The sequence below is a fragment of the Capsicum annuum genome, chromosome 10 (genome assembly GCF_002878395.1).
Source record: "Capsicum annuum cultivar UCD-10X-F1 chromosome 10, UCD10Xv1.1, whole genome shotgun sequence".
Classification (NCBI taxonomy): Eukaryota; Viridiplantae; Streptophyta; class Magnoliopsida; order Solanales; family Solanaceae; genus Capsicum; species Capsicum annuum.
Genome location: NC_061120.1, coordinates 26,062 through 43,886, shown reverse-complemented (window position 1 = coordinate 43,886; position 17,825 = coordinate 26,062). Strand labels below are relative to the sequence as shown.

The 17,825-nt window shown below is 33.4% G+C and overlaps 1 protein-coding gene across 1 annotated transcript; it reads right to left on the bottom strand.

Moving 5' to 3' along the window:
• Positions 1 to 3,124: 3,124 nt before the first annotated feature.
• LOC107845463 (uncharacterized membrane protein YuiD) lies at positions 3,125 to 9,882 on the bottom strand. The gene is made up of 5 exons (XM_016689808.2): positions 9,021 to 9,882; positions 6,180 to 6,336; positions 5,202 to 5,252; positions 4,185 to 4,277; positions 3,125 to 3,553 (listed from the first exon to the last, which is right to left on the bottom strand). The coding sequence occupies exons 1-5, from the start codon at positions 9,158 to 9,160 to the stop codon at positions 3,494 to 3,496; spliced, it is 501 nt and encodes a 166-aa protein (XP_016545294.1). The 5' UTR covers positions 9,161 to 9,882; the 3' UTR covers positions 3,125 to 3,493.
• Positions 9,883 to 17,825: the final 7,943 nt, after the last annotated feature.

Below are 17,825 nucleotides of genomic sequence, written 5' to 3'. Positions count from 1 at the left end.
CTTTATTAAATAGCTCCTGCTTACTGATCAGCTGATCCCCAACTTCTTCTCTTTCGGTATATTTTTCTTCCTTTAAGATTTCTTCCACTTCATTAATCTCCTCACCAGTTACCCCTATGAAAAACAAGCTTGGCATTGAATGGCACTTCTTCGCTTGTGCTACCTGCTCGTGTACTTTTGCAACAGCAATAATCTTCTCCGAAGCACATTTTTCAACCACTTTACCGGTATTACTCTTTGTAGTAAACAGAAGCTCCCTCTCTAAGCTCGCTATATGATCATATTTAGCTTTAAGGTCAGTTTCTTGGTGTTCGCTATTCCCAGGAGTAATCATGTTATGTTGTTTTTGGGTTACGATGCTGTTTGTTGAAGGTAATTTCTTGTCGTGTGGAGATTTAGAGAAGAAGGAAATGAGGCCGGCTTCAGCTCCTAGTGAAATAATGAGAAGGTGAACGATGAAATAGAGGTAAGTTGTTCTTAGTGATGTGGATAATAGAGGGGTGATGATAAGAAGAGCAGCTATGATGAGTAAAAGCTTTAAAACTTGTGATATCTTGATCATGTCCATGGATATTGTTTTCCTATGCAGTTTGATGAGTAAAGATATTGCTGCTAGGAATAGAAGTGTGGTTTTTCAGATAGATAGTGTGGTAATGGAGCTTAAGAAAAATATGTATGGGACTACTTCATATTTATAGAGAAGGGGAGTCTTGGAGTAACTGGTAAAGTTGTTGTCATGTGACCAGGGGGTCACGGGTTCACCGTTCAAGCCTTGGAAATAGCCTCTGGCAGAAATGCAAGGTAAGGCGGTGTACGATACACCCTTGTGGTGGGGTCCTTCCCTTGACACTGCGCATAGCGGTAGCTTTAGTGCACCGGACTGCCCTTTTTTTAACTTCATATTTATAGAGGAAGATATTGAAGAGGGAAAAAACGGAAATTAAGTTGGTTGTCTCTCACAGAAATGGAACTCGGACTTGGCTCAGGTAGAGAAGCTTTGGCAATAGTTAGTTTGTCGAACGAGAGTTTGCTTTCTTTTCCTGGCAAAGATTGTTCAAGATCATATAAAAAGACAAATACCCAATACCTTGATCAATGTGCAATACTCCCCCCCATCCTCTCCCCCCCCAAAGACCGCACGCCTAGACCCATCTTTTGGAGTTTGGACAAGATAACATGTGCCCTAAGGTTGGGACGTATAATAACAATGATCTAGCTCTGATACCATGTGAAAAACGAATACTGTGTCTAACTCAACTTCAAACACTAAGCCATGATACGAGGGTTGTTCAAGATCGATCTGGACACTTAACAAAAGAGATTATTTTAATTTGACTTATATTATTGTAGTATATTAGTGACGGTGGAAGAATATTAACGTAGTGATCGAAAAGAGGAATTGTCACATCACTTAACTCGAATAAATTCAAATTCACATCATGTAGGCCACATTAAGGGAAAGCGTTGCCTACAAGGAATTTCTCCATTTTCATATTCGAAACCTAAAATCATTAAAGATAAAAGGGATCTCATTAATCCCACCATATCGAAATGGTATACAATTTCATTCAGAAAATCAGTATTGTTTAATTGGACATTCTCTACTTTTATATTATTTTGTGAGAATAAAGATTTTTTTAAAAGAAAAATTTAGACCTATAATTCAGAAGCATGAAAATTCTGTCATAATATACAATTAGAGTCTGACCAAAAAATAAAATAGATTTTGGATAATAAGTATAAAAAAAAGATAAAATAAAATAAAAGAGTGAATTTAGATATGAATTTTAATTGGACAAGTAGTGATAAGGTCGGTGGTGTAGGAAAGAAGGAAATTTGTTCCATCTTTTTCCTCTCATTGTGGGCCTTCTAAAAGTGGGCAATCTATGTCTTAGACCTCTTGGCCCCTTGGTCTAAATTGGTGATCTGGTGGGGCTGGCTAAGAAGTTTTTTTCTCCACCGTACCTCGGTGGCGGAGTTAGGATTTTCATTAAGATGATATATATATATAAAAAATATCTTTAATCATGTAAAATGACATAATTTTCCGTCGAAGGGGTTGATGAATCCTTGGATGAAGGTGGCTCCGCCCCTGCGTACCGGTATTGGTATCTGATTAAATTTAAAAAATTTATTAGATGGCTCATTTTGAGGATGATGCTCCCGATAAGATTTCTTTCATTCTTAGTGGCTCAAAACCCTTGAGTCACCCGAATAAGGGTGCAACCATCTTGCTTCAATCTATTGGCGGAGCTTAAGAATTCCAGTATATTTTACCATTCTGTATTACTCCCTCCGTTTAAAAAAAAATGATCTACTTTGATTTTACATAAAGTTTAAGAAAATAAAGAAGACACTTGAATTTATGACCTTAAATTAAAGTTGCGTCAAATATATCAAAATGTCGTTTAATCTTGTGATCCTAAATACGTCATGTGGAAAGTTGAAATTAAAGTATTGTCAAAAAAGAAAAGGAATATTCTTTTTTAAACAGATTAAAAAGGAAATAAGGTCATTCTTTTTTAAACGATTTTAAACGGAGGAAGTATATTTTACTAATCTCTTTGTGAGAATAGTCGTGTCATAATTAAAGTAACATTTGTAACGATTTATAAAATGAAATCCCCAGTCAACTGCTAAAAGAAATCTTGGATGTGAATATCCTTTTCTTCTCTTTGTTTCTTTCACCATTCCTTTCTGTGTTACAGCTAATTACCTCCTCATCCATGTTCCTTTCCACGTCTTTTCACTTTCAATTTTAACTGCCATCTTAGTTTCATCACAAAACAATGGTCATTGCTGTTTGACTGATTTGGTATTGGTCTATACAACTATTACTAGCATTCTTTGGCTCTTTTATTCCTAGTTTGTCAATCTTGTGGTTCACCACTAATTCTCAATTCTTACCAAGTGATTCCTAGTTGATGCATGGAAATCACTTCTGTTTCAAGGGTCGTAAAGGAAACATCACTTGCAACAACATACCCAACACATTTCCAGACGCGTAGTTTATAGGAGGTTGTTTCCGATAAACCCTCCAAAATCACTTCACTCTTTCATCAAAGTTCTCGGGTTAGAATCTCTAAACCAACAAGTACAATAAACTAACAAGTACAAGTGATTGTGTCACAATAACAACAATAAACACCATTTTGAACATGCATAGGTAGTACAGGCGTTTTTGTCTCAGATTCTCTTTCATTTTGAAGATTGATGCATAAGTAACCAAGCTAGTATTGAACAATTATAAAAAAGAATAGCTTGCAAGTTGGATAATAAACTAACAAGTACAAGTGATTGAGTCACAATCACAACGATACACAGCATCCCCCCACCCCCCACCACCACAATCCACAAACACCGAATCCCTTTCATTTCTCCAACAAGGTGAAGCATGAAACTCTCTCTTGTTACCTGGTTTGGCTTTGGTAGTGATGTTGATTCCTGCTTTAATAGCTTGAGGTTTTCGGCAGAAATGATAAAAGTTAAAAATCTAGATTGAGGGTTTCAGCAGAAATGGCACTAAACATCCCAGCACTGCACCGGCAAAAACCTGCATTCATCTCAATGACATTTAACTTCCAGTTAAGGAAAATATAATTTACTTTGTTAACACAGTAGTTACTCTTTTCATATTTTTATCATATTAGTTATCGGGCTGTTATATGATAGAAGGATGCATATCAAAGTAAAAGGTAAGTTCTATCGAACAGTTATATGACTGGCAATGTTATAAGGTAGTGAATGTTGGTCCATTGGAGTCTTAACATATCCACTAGAAAAAATTGCAGAGATACTGGTGTTAAGATGGATGTGTAGATAAAATGACAACATTCGCCAAAACGGGTAAAATGAGGGAAGATTGTGTGAGATGGTTAGGTAGGTGTTGAAGACGTCAATATATGCTCCAGCCGGTAGATGTGAAACTTAAGTGAGTGAAGGTGTTAAATGGGAATGGGAAAAACCTAAAATCACATGGGAAATTGTTATATCAAAAGACCTTCAAATCCTTGGAACTGTGTATATGAATAATAGTAATAATGATATTATAAGTTGTAAATGTATCAAAAATGAGGTGTATGAGAACTGTTATCTTTTCTAAGATTATTATTGTCACCAAGGGGAAGAAAAGAAGAACAGTTAAAAGAAGGTATGCATAAACTACAAACTCATCACAACCATACCTGAAGGGGAGTGTGACCAAGCGAATCTCGCAGAGGTCTAACATTGGCAACAGGATGCTCAGGAGGTAATTCACATACTATCTGATTCAACAACTGCATTAAAAAGCAAATTCTATCACTTATAATACATACATAGAAGCTTCAAAGCAATTTTTATTGAAGATCAGTAGGGGGTGGTGATTCAACAGACTTGGTGGCCTAAAGCCAAAATATATTAAAAGATCCTTGAAACTTCTTTCATGAGATTCATATTATAATGACACACTAAAAAAACACGACTTTGATAAAGTGGTGGGAGAGCAATGCGTGATGTGTGGGTTAGGCACATGTCATGTTATCGAACTCTCCACTATACAGAAACATGACGGTTAAGTCAAAAAGGGTAGACGGATGAGCCTACCATCCATCAAGTGTCGAACCTTGCAAGACTTGTCTCGGATATTCTTAGTTAAAAAGATGAGACACAAAAGAACTTGCTTTCTGATTCATAGATTACTTACATTAGACAATAGGAATATTCCATCCGCTTCAATTGGTATCATTCCTTTTTAGGTTATTAATAACTTTTGAAGTCCAACATCCTACATGAAATATTTAAAATCAAAAGATTCAAAAGGCATTTGGTACAATACACATTTTCAGTTTAAGACCACAAAATTCATAAATCTTCATCACTATCTTGAAGTCCGTGTGTAGTCAAACTAAGACACACAAAATGAGACGGAGGAAGTAGCTAATTTAGATACTGAGTTGAATGTAAGGTGAAAATTATAGGAAAGGCAAATATGCTATTTAAATTAATAAGAGAAGATTTATCGTTATTTACTCACAAATGTTAAAATTTAAATTTCATTTTATGAATACAACAATATACAGAGTGTATCCCACAATATGAAAAGATCTTTAAGTATAAAATGGAGAATAGAGATTTAAACGCAATGTTTTTTCTAATTGCATAAATCATCCAACAGTAACAGGATAAAAACAAGATAAAGAGGGTTGGGAAAGAAAGATTACTTCAGCTTGACGACCGGCATGAAGCCTAACACCAGTAGCATCATACATTACCTGTAAAAAAGGAAATCCATCAGAAAATGAGGAGAAGAATAAAAGTTCATCATGCAAAATAAAAATAAGAATTGATACAAAAACTGCATTTGGATAGAAATTGTAGACATCGAAGGGCAGTATATACAAATCCCTTCCCAATATTCCCCCACCCCCAGATAACACAAATATACAAGCTAGCTGCTCTCGTCCAAAGATGAATGCATGTCAATTCATATACGTATGAATGTGCTTGCATATGTATTCCCACGTTAGATGGTCTTTTCCGAAGAAGCAAGTGATCAGAATGTATGACATTCCATCTTCTTTCTACAGTTCAAATATTTAACATTCAGTTGTGCAAAGAAGATAATTAAAAAGGACTGTTGCCAAAAGGTAACAAGAATTATGCCAAACTGAGCTAGCGAAACTTTTCCGCTAGTACGAATCGCTACGCTTCGCCTCTTTCTATATGATTATATGCATCTTGGTTGCTGCGCTCCCTGCGGGTAATGCATAATTGCCTTCGATTTTATTGCCTCTTTGGCTTTAGTTACCGTATTATTTGTTGTTTCTACTGTTCTCTTCTTCACTGTTTTCAATATGGATTCTTTACTACTATATTTGTTTTACATACTTGATTTTTGATATGCTTTACTTGAGCCGAGGCCCGAGGGTCCACCAGAACAGCCTCTCTACCTTTCTCAAGGTAGGATAAGGCAGCGTACACACCACCTCCCCAAACCCCATTTGTAGGATAACACTGGGTATGTTGTTGTTTGAGCATCATCAAGAAGTTTCGAAGGATAAACCGAAAAACGGTAGGCTGTCTTCTTTTTCTCTGTTGTTCTCGTGTTGGGATTACATTAATTTATGTCCCTCTTAAACGAACATCAGCAGAGGAAATTGAAAAAAATAAGGCAAAAGCCTGGTTAAGAAATTACTCACAACACATGCCAAAACCACAGCAATCGCAAAGGTAGATCCTCCGGCTCCTTCTTGTAAATAAATTGCCATTACCAGTGCAGTAACAGTTGCTGAATGTGATGATGGCATTCCACCTGAGCTAAGCATCCTTTTTGAATCCCATCTCTTCTCCTTGTACCTGCAAAATCTAACAGGGGACACATTCAAAAATTAACCAAGAAAGTAGAAAGAAAAGGTAAATAGAAAACTTGGTGATCCTGAAAAGTAAGCTCTTGAAATTCAAAAATCAATCCATGTGTACATATTTCTCCACTTTGTTATCAATAACAACCTCCTGAATGAAAAATTATCATAAAAGCCGCATACACGCACGCCTTCAATCTCTGTATCGAGGCAAATAAAACAACCATTCCCTCAACCCTACTTAAGCTACTTTCACATTACATTTTGTTTTGTTGAAAGGGAACAAGATGGAACTTGCTGATTGAATTTCCCAAGTAGTTGATCTCTCACTCCTGTTGTGTGATCCAGCTATAATGAAAGTAAAACACAGTTACTCCTTTGCAGAAGTTTCAGAAAAGCGTATGTGTTCTAATGTGCCTATCAACCTTTACTTTGCCGTCTTTGTCACTTTTCACAACCAATCAAGGGAAACTAGTCCTTACGACTATCTTTTACACCTCTCTCTGGCTCTCTTTTGAGAAATACCACTCTGCTTTACAAATTATTTTGGTAACAGCAGTGCTTGGGCAAGCTTGCACGCATCTTGACTATTCCCCAGGTATCTAATACTTCCCACCAGTGCAACCATCAGTTAGGCAAGTAAGAAGAAATCACCTAATGTTTTTGTCCCCATTGAGATTGACCCTGGTCTCCAAGGTTTCTGCCACACTCATTTGCATCTCTTCCAGGAACCCCTCCTCTCACTTCGAACAAAAATAGCTATGATGATTTTCACAATAATGATTGTTACAATCTCATATTCTCCTCTAACTGAGATGAATCTGCATTCTTAAAACCTTAGTCATTGATAAACAGTAATTAAGTATCCCAGCCAGTCTACCTCCTCGAGGTAGGATAAGTTATGCGTACACTCTACCCTCCCCAGACCCCACTTGTGAAACTACACTGTGTATGTTGTTGTAATAAGTATCTAAGTTCAATGGGAAACAAATCACAAATGAGTTTTAGATTTCAGATGAATCTTCTTTGCAACTCTGCTATGCTGATTCAGCTACAAAATTCTCTTTCACAGACGCCCTGAAAACAGAATCAGGCACATTTCCAGCAGAGGGGAAAACCACAAGTTTAGGAGGAAAAAAGGACTCTTTAACCTATTCCAATGCTATAGGGAAGTAATAAAACCCATTATCACATGAAGTTAAAAGTAAGAAAACCCCATTGTTTCTTCCCTTTATATTTCCAGAGGAAGGACCAGTGTGAGTCAGAGGAGATGTTACCCACCAAGCTAAAATCTTTACTGAAGCTTAACAACAGTGAAATAACTATATACTAGATTTAGAGGGATCATCATCACCAAGCGAATGGCTAGTGATTCAGACATAGGATAGAAATCTAGAGATCCTAACTCCCTGCTACAATACTCAATGTGAGCAACTGTCTCAACCTAGGGCGAGGGCCATCAAGGTTACCACATCTCTGTGTGTACACTAACATGCTGTGCGTTGTATTAATTGAGGAGCATATGTTGATTGGACACTGACATTATCGTAAAAGGATATGGAGGGATCATTATCCTTTTATCTATCGTGCTTCTACGTGATGACCAAACCTTTGCCTTCCCTTTTTGAACTAGAGATTGTGTTAGGAGGCTTCAAAACCTTCCTATAAATTCTACTCTGATCTTCTTGATCAATCAATTTATCTTTGAACTGTCCAAGGATCAGTGTTTTCACTTTAGTTTTCCCTACATGCTAGAGTCTCCGCAAATTCGCAATCTAAACCTCAATTACTTGCTCAGTATGCTTGATATTTGCAACAATCATCCAATTCCGGAAGCTGTTAAACATTACAATGACTTCTGTGATATCAACAAGAAAAACTTTCACATACTCGCAGACATTGATAAGAAAGCCATGATCTTTCTTCTTTTTTAATTGCATTGTATTAGCTGACGTGCGTAAGTTGATTGGACATTGACATCATCAGAAAAATATATGGAGGGTCATTAATCTTCTATCTACCGTTCTTCTAGGCGATGTCCAAACCTCTAACTTCCCAATCTGAACTGGTGATTATCTTAGACGATTACAAGACCTTCCTACATATTTTAATTCAATCTTATAGATCAATCAAATAGCTCTTAGCTTTCCACAGGACAAGCATTTTCACTTTAGTATTTGTGATATGCTACTTTCTCTAGAAATTCAACAATCTAAACCTCAATTAGGCGCAAAGTTTGCAGCAACATCCAGTTCCGAAAACCAGAAGGGAGCCTTGGCATAACTAGTAAAGTTGTTGTCTCGTGAACAGGAAGGTCACGGATTCAAGACATGGAAACACCCTCTGACAGAAATGTACCATTGTGGTCCGGCCCTTCTCTAGACCCGGAGCTCTAATACACCGTGCTGCCCTTTATCCAGTTCCGAACGCCAGTAAAAAATTATGATGACTGCTATACTATCAACAAAGCAATCATCTTTATTCACATACAACAATACCAAAGCAATCATCTTTATTCATTTTTTCCAATGAAACTTCAATTATTAACAACTCAACTACAACAGCACCATTCATTACACCAAATCAAAAAGGCTAAAAGCAGCTAAAGACTTAAAAAACACAACTTCAAAAGTGATAGCACCATATCATTTAGAAGCAAAAGCAGAAACAGGCGTTTACCAGGTGGTGAAGAGCTTGAGGAACTGAGCTATAGCACAAGCTAGAAATGCACAAATGAGAGGAACATTTGCAGGTGCAATCAACGATGAATAAATCCGCGCACTTGAAGTTGCATCGGAAACTGTTAGCACTTTGTTCATTTGATATTGATAAGTTAATTCCGCGATAAAACAACCAGATAATTCACCAGAAGCTTCTAGAATCTAGACTGTCCGACGGACGGAGCTTAATAATTTACCAGAACCTTCTAGAATCTCGACTTGAAGACTGTTAATTTACCGTAAGCTTGTCGAATCTACACTCGCAGATTGACAATTTTTCGGAATTCCTAGATTCTAATCCCTGGAATTGTTAATTTGCCGGAAGCTTTTAGAGTCTAGAATCTCAGAGATCGTTAATTTACCGGAAGCTTTTGCTAATTTGCCGGAATATTAAAGAATATAGACTCTCGGAGATCGTTAATTTACTGGAAGATTTTGCTAATTTGACGGAAGCTTCTAGAATCTAGACTCTCGGAGATCGTTAATTTACCGGAAGCTTTTTAGAATCTAGGACTCCGAAATTGTTATTTTACCATAAGCTTCTAGAATCAGCACTCTCGGAGATTGTTAATTTACCGGAAGTTTTTGCTAATTCGCCGGAACCTTGTAGAATCGTGGAATCGGAGATTAAGCAAATTGGTGCCGGAGGAGGTACGGCGCCGGGATCCGCCGTCGGCCGTCGATGTGATTTTTGTGAGGTTGCTTTTGATTGGGTAAATTGGGGACGGCAAAGGAGTCGGCGGTGGAGCCCACACGGAGCTGTTAAACAAGGGGAAATGTTTTATGTATTAAAAACGGGTATTCTCCACAGGGTAAAAATAAAAATGGCGTATGGGAATGGGATTATACAATTTGGTGGGACCCAATACATTTGCCTTATAGCCTTGGCCCATCTCCAACTTGCTATTTTAAAAGTAAAAAATAAAAATAAATAAATTAAAAAAAGGAAAAATGTTCGATATATAATGAAACTTTAGTAAAATTTGCTGTAATACACCTGAACTTTGTGGGGATTCTATGATGTGTTGAATTATTTATTAATGTATTTTAGTGATATTTATAAGTTATTAAAAAATAAAAAATGCTAAAAAAATATTTTAAAATTTTTTAGTGCAAATAAATGTCAATAAAATACGTTCATAAATAGTGGGAGAAGAGAGGGTCATAGAACTCCTGCAAAATTAAACTCCAACATAAATATCGAACGTATTTGTCTTGCGACTTGATATCTTATATAAGATTTAATCAGATTAAGAGAATCATATAGCAATATTTCCTTTCCACTATTAACGTTTGGACCTAGTATCTTTCTTCTTCCACTTTATTGACAACTAGATCAACACCGTCAAATAACTAAAGTTGAGATGTTATCTGGTTCGATCATGTTCTCTTCATGTTTCGTAGATTCAGATTCTTAAATTGCATAGCTATCAATAGTACAACAACAGTATACTCAGTGTATTTCTATAAAGTGGGATATGAAGAGGGTAAAGTGTACGCAGTTCATACCACTACCTCAAATAAAGTAGAGAAGTTGTTTCTGATAGATCCTCGGTTCATGACGAATAACAGTATACCAAACAGAAAACAGAAAAACAAACAACAAAAATGTGGTAACACACCACTAGATAATAGAAGAAACAAGACACTCACAAAGTAATACTATGAAGTACCTATTATCCAAAATCACAAACATGTCCAAAACAACATGAGTAAAAAACTACAAGACACATTCACAATACTTAGACTACAGGTTAAATCGCCAAACAAAACATTCCTCCCTACTAGTGAGGACGCATATCTACCTACTAGCCCTCTATCCTAATTTGCGTTCTCCACATATTTATATCAAGAGTTATGTTCTCTGTAAGTTGTAACTATTCCATGTCATGCCTAATCACTTTCCTTCAATAATTCAACCTACCTTAACCTCGTTTGAAATCATCCATAACAAGCCCCTTACACCTATCAATAGGTTATTTTATTTCCACTTGACAGCTTGTAATTGTGAATTTGGAAGATCTCTAGAGTAGAGCTAATTTCACAAATTTATTGAAATTCTTTATTCCATCGATAAAGATCCTAATACAAAGTCTCATTTAACTTACAACTACGAATTTTTTATTTTTTTATTTTTTTTTTTTGGGGGGGGGGGGGGGGGGGGTTTTGTTGTTTCATTTGGTATTTGGTGTCCATATTGGAGTCCTGACTAATTCAGATCGTGCGTTGCAGGGCCCATTAAGGTGGCAACGCTCCAAACAGAATTTTCTCCGTACCCAGGGTCGAACCCTCGACCTCTGGTTAAGGGTGGAGCAGTCTCATCCATTGCACCACAATCCATATCCTTGCATCACAATAGGATATGTAAATTGAGAGCAAAGGATATACATTCGTTATCACAAGTCAATTTTCGATAGGATATTCGTCGAAAATTAGTAATTTTCTGATAGTATGTCTTTTTTCAACGAGCAACAACAATTACATTACGATAACAAATGTTTTGTGTGATGATTCACCATGAATCGATTAGTTTTACGCAAGTTATTGTCAATTTATCACAATTCTTTTTTTCAAACAAGTAAAATAATTTAGAGATCTTTTAACATTTTTAGTTAGTCATCTAAAAAGTTGTTTTACCTCCCTTATGAGATCGTTTCTTTATTTCAACTTTTCACATAATATATTTAAATTTAAAAAACTAAATACTAATATTTTGACATATTTGATATAATATTAATTTAAAATTACAGGATTTAATTTTTTTTAATTTTTAAAAAATTTATATCAAAATAAAATAATTCATTCTTTTTTAGAGAGAGAGATGGTACGATAACTATATACTGCATACTAATTAAATTTCGTAAAAGAATAAAGCTTAGATTTTATTTACTGATTTATTTATTTACTGATTTATTTATTTTTGAGAGGGGGGAGATTTAGGGGGTGGTGTTACTGACAGCTGTCAGATGACTTTGGATAAATGGACCCATTCTCCATTATCTATCTAGGCAGAAGATTGACTAAAGGTAATCCGTCATCGTCAAATGACGTGGTACAGTGAATCATATTGTTCTACTTTTATTCACATATCTTGAGTTCGAATTTTAATTATAAATTATTTTTTTTTAATACAAAGCGTTTCTCTCGAATAGGACCTATAGAATAAGACTTTAGATTAGTCTGGTTCTAATATGGTATCAATACTAAAGAAAAATAATAATAATATTCCTTCCATTTCATTTTATGTATCGTCAATTTTTTTTATTCGTCCCAAAAAAACTATCACATTTTCTTATTCGATAACTAATTAATAACATAATTTCTATTTTATTCTTAGTAAGTCTCACTTATTAAAAAAGAACAACTAAAAAGTAAATATTAAAATAACTTTAAAAGGATAATTTCATAAACTTTACAAAGTACTCCCTTCGTCTCATTTTATGCATTATCATTTTCTTTTTTATCCGTCCCAAAAAGAATGTCACATTTTCTTATTTGGTACTCCCTTCATTTCGAAATAAATGAATTATTAAATTTTGGCAGACAGATTAAGAAAAAAATATCAAAGACATAAATTTAACATAAATTTTCATTTTTACCCTTGAAATCTCTTTTATCAAAAAAAAAAAAAAACTGCAGTCTCTTTTGTTTGTCAAATCATAAAGGTAATTTTGAAAAAAAATTCAACGATTCACTTATTTTGAAAAATTAATAAATACCTCAATAATTCATTTATTTCGAAACGAAGGGAGTAACTATTTGAAGACACAATTATACTTTCACCCTTATTTGTTCCGCTTATTACGATCCACTAAATTAAAACTAATAATAACACATTATTTTAATGAAGGATAATTTGGTAAAAAGTATCAAATCTTTAATTATTTCTTAAATTTTGTGTTTGATTAAATGGTGATACATAAAATGGGACAGATGAAGTAGTTATTTATTTATTAAATTTCGTGTTTGATCAAATAGCGATACATAAAATGAAACAGAAGAGCAATAATCAGTCATAATGCACGTGGATGGGGGTGTGGGCCTAGGTTACTCCTTGATTGAGGCTAGTGGGTTCCATTTCTACAATGACCTTTTTACCCTTAATTAGGTTTAGCAAATTTTTTTTATGACCTTTTTACCCTTAATAATAATTTAGTTTTACCAATTTTCTTGAGCTAGTCAAAGTACTATGTGATCATTGAGAATTGACTATTGACTAATACACTATCAAAGAGTGTCAAATTGTTTATGAATTTTGGCATATTTAGCATGCCTTAAAAGACCAAAAGTCAATTTTGTTTTTTTCTTTAATATTAATCCTGAGATATAACAACAGCTAATCTAGGTTTGAATTAGAGAAAACATTTTCTATTAATAACGGAGTCGAAATTTTTCTCATTACGAAATTTAAATTATATAATAATAATAATAATAAGATATTTAGAATATCCTCACAAAGTAGGATATGACGAGAGTAGAGTGTGAACAATTATTACCTCTACTTTAAAGACGCGGTAAAGAAGTTGTTTCTAATAGATCTCATCAGTTCAAGATAAAATAGTGTAGGAAAAAATGTAATTAAAGTACAAGAGACAATAAAGTCATAACAAAATAATAGATAATAACAGAACTCTACTATCACAAAATAATACTATAATCGATCTATTCGAAACAATAAATATCAATAAAAATTCAAGAACAAAAAACTACAAGTGTGACATTACACCTGCCGATAGATTTGAATTAGAGAAATCATTCTCTATTAGTAACGAAGTCGACATTTTTCTAATTAAGAGATTTAAATTATATAACAATAATAACATATTTAATATATTCTAAGTGTGATATGGGGAAGATATGGTGTACACAATCATTACCTTCGTTTAGAGATGAGGTAGATAAACTGTTTCTAGTAGACCATCGACTCAAGCCAAAAACAATCTAGAAAAGGATGTAATTGAAGTACAAGAGACAATAGAGCCGTAACAACATAACAGATAATAACAGAAAAAAATACTATCACAAAAAAATACTACTATAATCGATTTACTCAAAACAACAAATATTAATAAAAATGTAAGAACAAGAAACTACAAACATGACACTACGATTACGATAGATTTGAAATATAAAAAAAGTAAATACATAAAAACATTATTGAATACGTAATTAAAACCACTTTTAAATATAAATACAACATCTAATAAAGTTATTCAATTCATTCATACTAGTATCTAATATTGTAACTTTGCTAGTTGGACTTTGCATTCTTTCCTTAACACGGAAACGTGGAGTCCAAAATGTTTAAAGTAAAGTATCTACTATTATATGAAACACTTAATTAGTAATAAATAATTATTTTTTTGTCTCATATTAGTTGGATATTTTTTTTATATATATATTAAAGAAATCATAACTAAAAAGATAACTTTACTAATTCAACTCTTAAAAAAAACTTTTTGAGAACATTACAGACAAGTGTGTACACTTTTAAAAAAAATTAATTATAAAAATAATATGAAAAATATTAATGTTTTATTGATTCGATCAATTAATATGAGATAATTATTTTTGGTAAGATAATCAAATAGGAAAGGAGGAGCATTAAACCTCTAAAATGTGTAATGTGTTCGTCTAATTTCATTTTCATGAACCTCTTTCCTTCCATTAATAATAAAAGAAAGGAATAAAGTATAAAGTTAAAACTAACTAAAAGAGCACGTTTGGTTTAACTAATTAAAGTATTCTCGTTCTATTTTATTTGATTCTTGTTGAATTAATACATTTTTAAGAAAATTTTATTTATAAATATATTTTATCAAATTATTCTTATTAATAATGTTTCAAAACTCTAAATTTGATTATTACTTTCTCTATTTCTATATTAGTTATCGTCTTTACTAAAAATAGATATTCTTTAATACTTGTCATTTCACAAAATCAAGATAAAATTAATTGTTTGTTTCCATCTTTATGCTTAGTAATAAAAATAAATACAGAGAGATATTATTATTGTAGTGCAAAAAAGAAAAGCATTAAATAAAACTAAATAATACATAAAGATAGTTTAGTCAAATTATTAACGTATTTTTTTAAGTGGTGTGCAACTTAAAAAAGTGACTACTAATTAAAAATGAAGGTAGTATTACTTTATGTCTTATTTAATACTTAGGGTAGATATGAAAAAATATACTATTTCATAAAAAACAAGTATATTGAAAATAAGACGTTTCTTAATTTCACAAAGTGAATAATTAAATAATATTTTTAATATAGAGACCAAGTCGAATGAAATGGAGGGAGCACTAGCTAACAGTAACGTTTATTTTTTCTTCTTCTTTTTTCATTATTATCAATGACTAATCAACAGGCTGGTTAGCATTAAACACCAATTAAGCTTCTTTATTTTTTCCTTTTTATTTTAATTTCTTTTCCATAAAGTTATTTGCTTAGAAAAAATAAAAAAACTTTTTGATAAACATAATTGGTTTGGTCATTATGAGGGCCGGCGCCAACATGCTATTATTAAAGAGTATAAGTAACATATGAAATCAATTTTATGGTCTTATACAATAAAGTGTGAATGGGCATCAATAGGAAATATTCAATGTTTGGTTCACATACTTTTTGTTTTTGATTTTCACTCGATATTTTGTATTTGTATTGAAATTTAATTAAATTTAAATTTATATATTATAGAACTTTTTTGAGGTCGACACTTTGAACATGATTTTTCATACTCGACTTGAATGTGGGATTGATGATTAAGAGTGAAGTAATTCCAACCATCTCACCTTAATCCAATACTGGTTTGGGTTTATACTCCTATTAGTTATTAAGAGTAATGTATAAGTTTAAATTATTTGTGTGGTAATATAGTAATTTGATCAGGGAGCGTTGGTGTTCAGAAGGTCCGAACACACGTATTGACGTTTGAAACTTTAAAATTTCGTTTGGAAATTTAAGCGCGTCTATCTATCTTCTTAGTTTACTGAGTATTTCTCTAAGTCTTATATCAATTTTTATATATTTTTTATATAATTATATTTAATTTGCATTAAATTTAACAAGTGTCGAAATACTCCAAAATTGATGATAGGTTCACCCAAAAGCACCAAGTTCGAGGGGATATAACTCTGTCGGTAACTTTGTAAAATTCCACTTTCGCAATTAGGTACGACTCCTATAAATACTTTTAATAATTTCTCATTTGATGTATAATACCTATTCTAGAATTCGATTAATTTGAATACTCTTAACAATCTAACTCTAAGAGTAAAATTTTTCCCGTCAAAGATGATTTAGTAGAGCGAACTGGAGACCAAAATCTATGATTATGAATGAATAGTTAACTGATTTCACCATGAAAGGGTGTTGCCTAGTGGTTTAATGAAGTCGGATTGAACATCATGAGGTTTCGGGTTCAATTTCCAACAGAGACAAATATTAGGTGATTTCTTTCTATCTGTTCTAGTCTTGATGGATAGAGTTGTTTGGTATCTGTTGCTGGTGGGAGGTGATAGGCATCATGTGGAATCAGTCGAGGGTGCACACAAGCTGAACCGAATACCACGATTATAAAACGTTTGCTAGTGGGAGGTGATAGATATACTGTGAAATTAGTCGAGGCGCACACAAGATGGTTCGAACACCACGATTATGAAACTGTTGCTGGTGGGGAGGTGACAAGTATTATGTGGAATCAGTCGAGGTGCACACAAGTTGTCCCAAACACCACGATTATGAAACAGTTGCTAGTGGGACCTGCAGAATCAGTTGAGGTGCACCCCGAGCACGACGATTATAAAATTGTTGTTGGTGAAAAGTGACATGTATCCTGTACAATCAGCCGAGGTGCACACAAGTTGATCTGAACACCACGATTATTAAAAAAATAGTTAAATGATCAGTCGAGGTACACATAAGCCGGCCCGAACACCACAATTATAAAACTGTTGCTGGTGAAAAGTGACAAATATCCTGTAGAATCAATCGAGATGCATACAAAACTAGCCCGAACACCACCACTAAAAAAAATAGTTAATTGATTTCATACACTGTACAATAGAAGTACTTGAGGGTAAGTCAATTTCTAGAGCTCTATCTCCATTTATTTCTCCAACTACACACATCCCATCTACTATAGTTCTTCTCTTTCACGTGAATAGGTATAATTTCTCACATAAAGCCAAGTTGCAAAATCAATTGGACTAAGTGAACAAAATCTAAACTACTAATTGCACTTATAATCTAATCATCACTTTTTATAATTTCATCTCAATATAATTTAACGTAAGGTTTTTATTCACTAATAGCTTATTTGGTCAGACTTCTAAAATCAATTTATTTTAAGAAATGTTTTTAAAAAAAAGTATTTTTGATAAGAAGCAATTTGTGTTTGACGAATAAATTTAAAAAACACTTTTGACCAGCAATTAGTGATTGACCAAGTTTTTAAAATCACTTTTTACGATAGGTGAACTTGATCGAAACCTTATCTACAAAGTTTCATTTAGATACGTGAACTTGATCAACACTAGTCTCTTAAATGCATCTCACTATGCGTGTTGTTCATTCGCTTAGACATGAACAATGCTTCGCTTCACTTCAAATAAATTAAGTTATTCAGCCTTTAACCGTATAAGATAAGTATCAAATTCATTAAAAGGAAATCATTATCAATAAGATATTCTTTTCCTTAAAGCTCAATCTCATAAATAAAGATCGAGGAATCAAATCGACAACTCCAAAATAGTAAGTATAA

Excerpts from the sequence above, each read along its gene's own strand:
- LOC107845463 (XM_016689808.2), bottom strand. The coding sequence starts at position 9,160 with ATGAACAAAGTGCTAACAGTTTCCGATGCAACTTCAAGTGCGCGGATT. Across the intron at positions 6,337-9,020 it reads CTCAAGCTCTTCACCACCTG|GTACAAGGAGAAGAGATGGG; the intron begins GTAAACGCCTGT and ends TAGATTTTGCAG. Across the intron at positions 5,253-6,179 it reads CTGTGGTTTTGGCATGTGTT|GTAATGTATGATGCTACTGG; the intron begins GTGAGTAATTTC and ends CCTTTTTTACAG.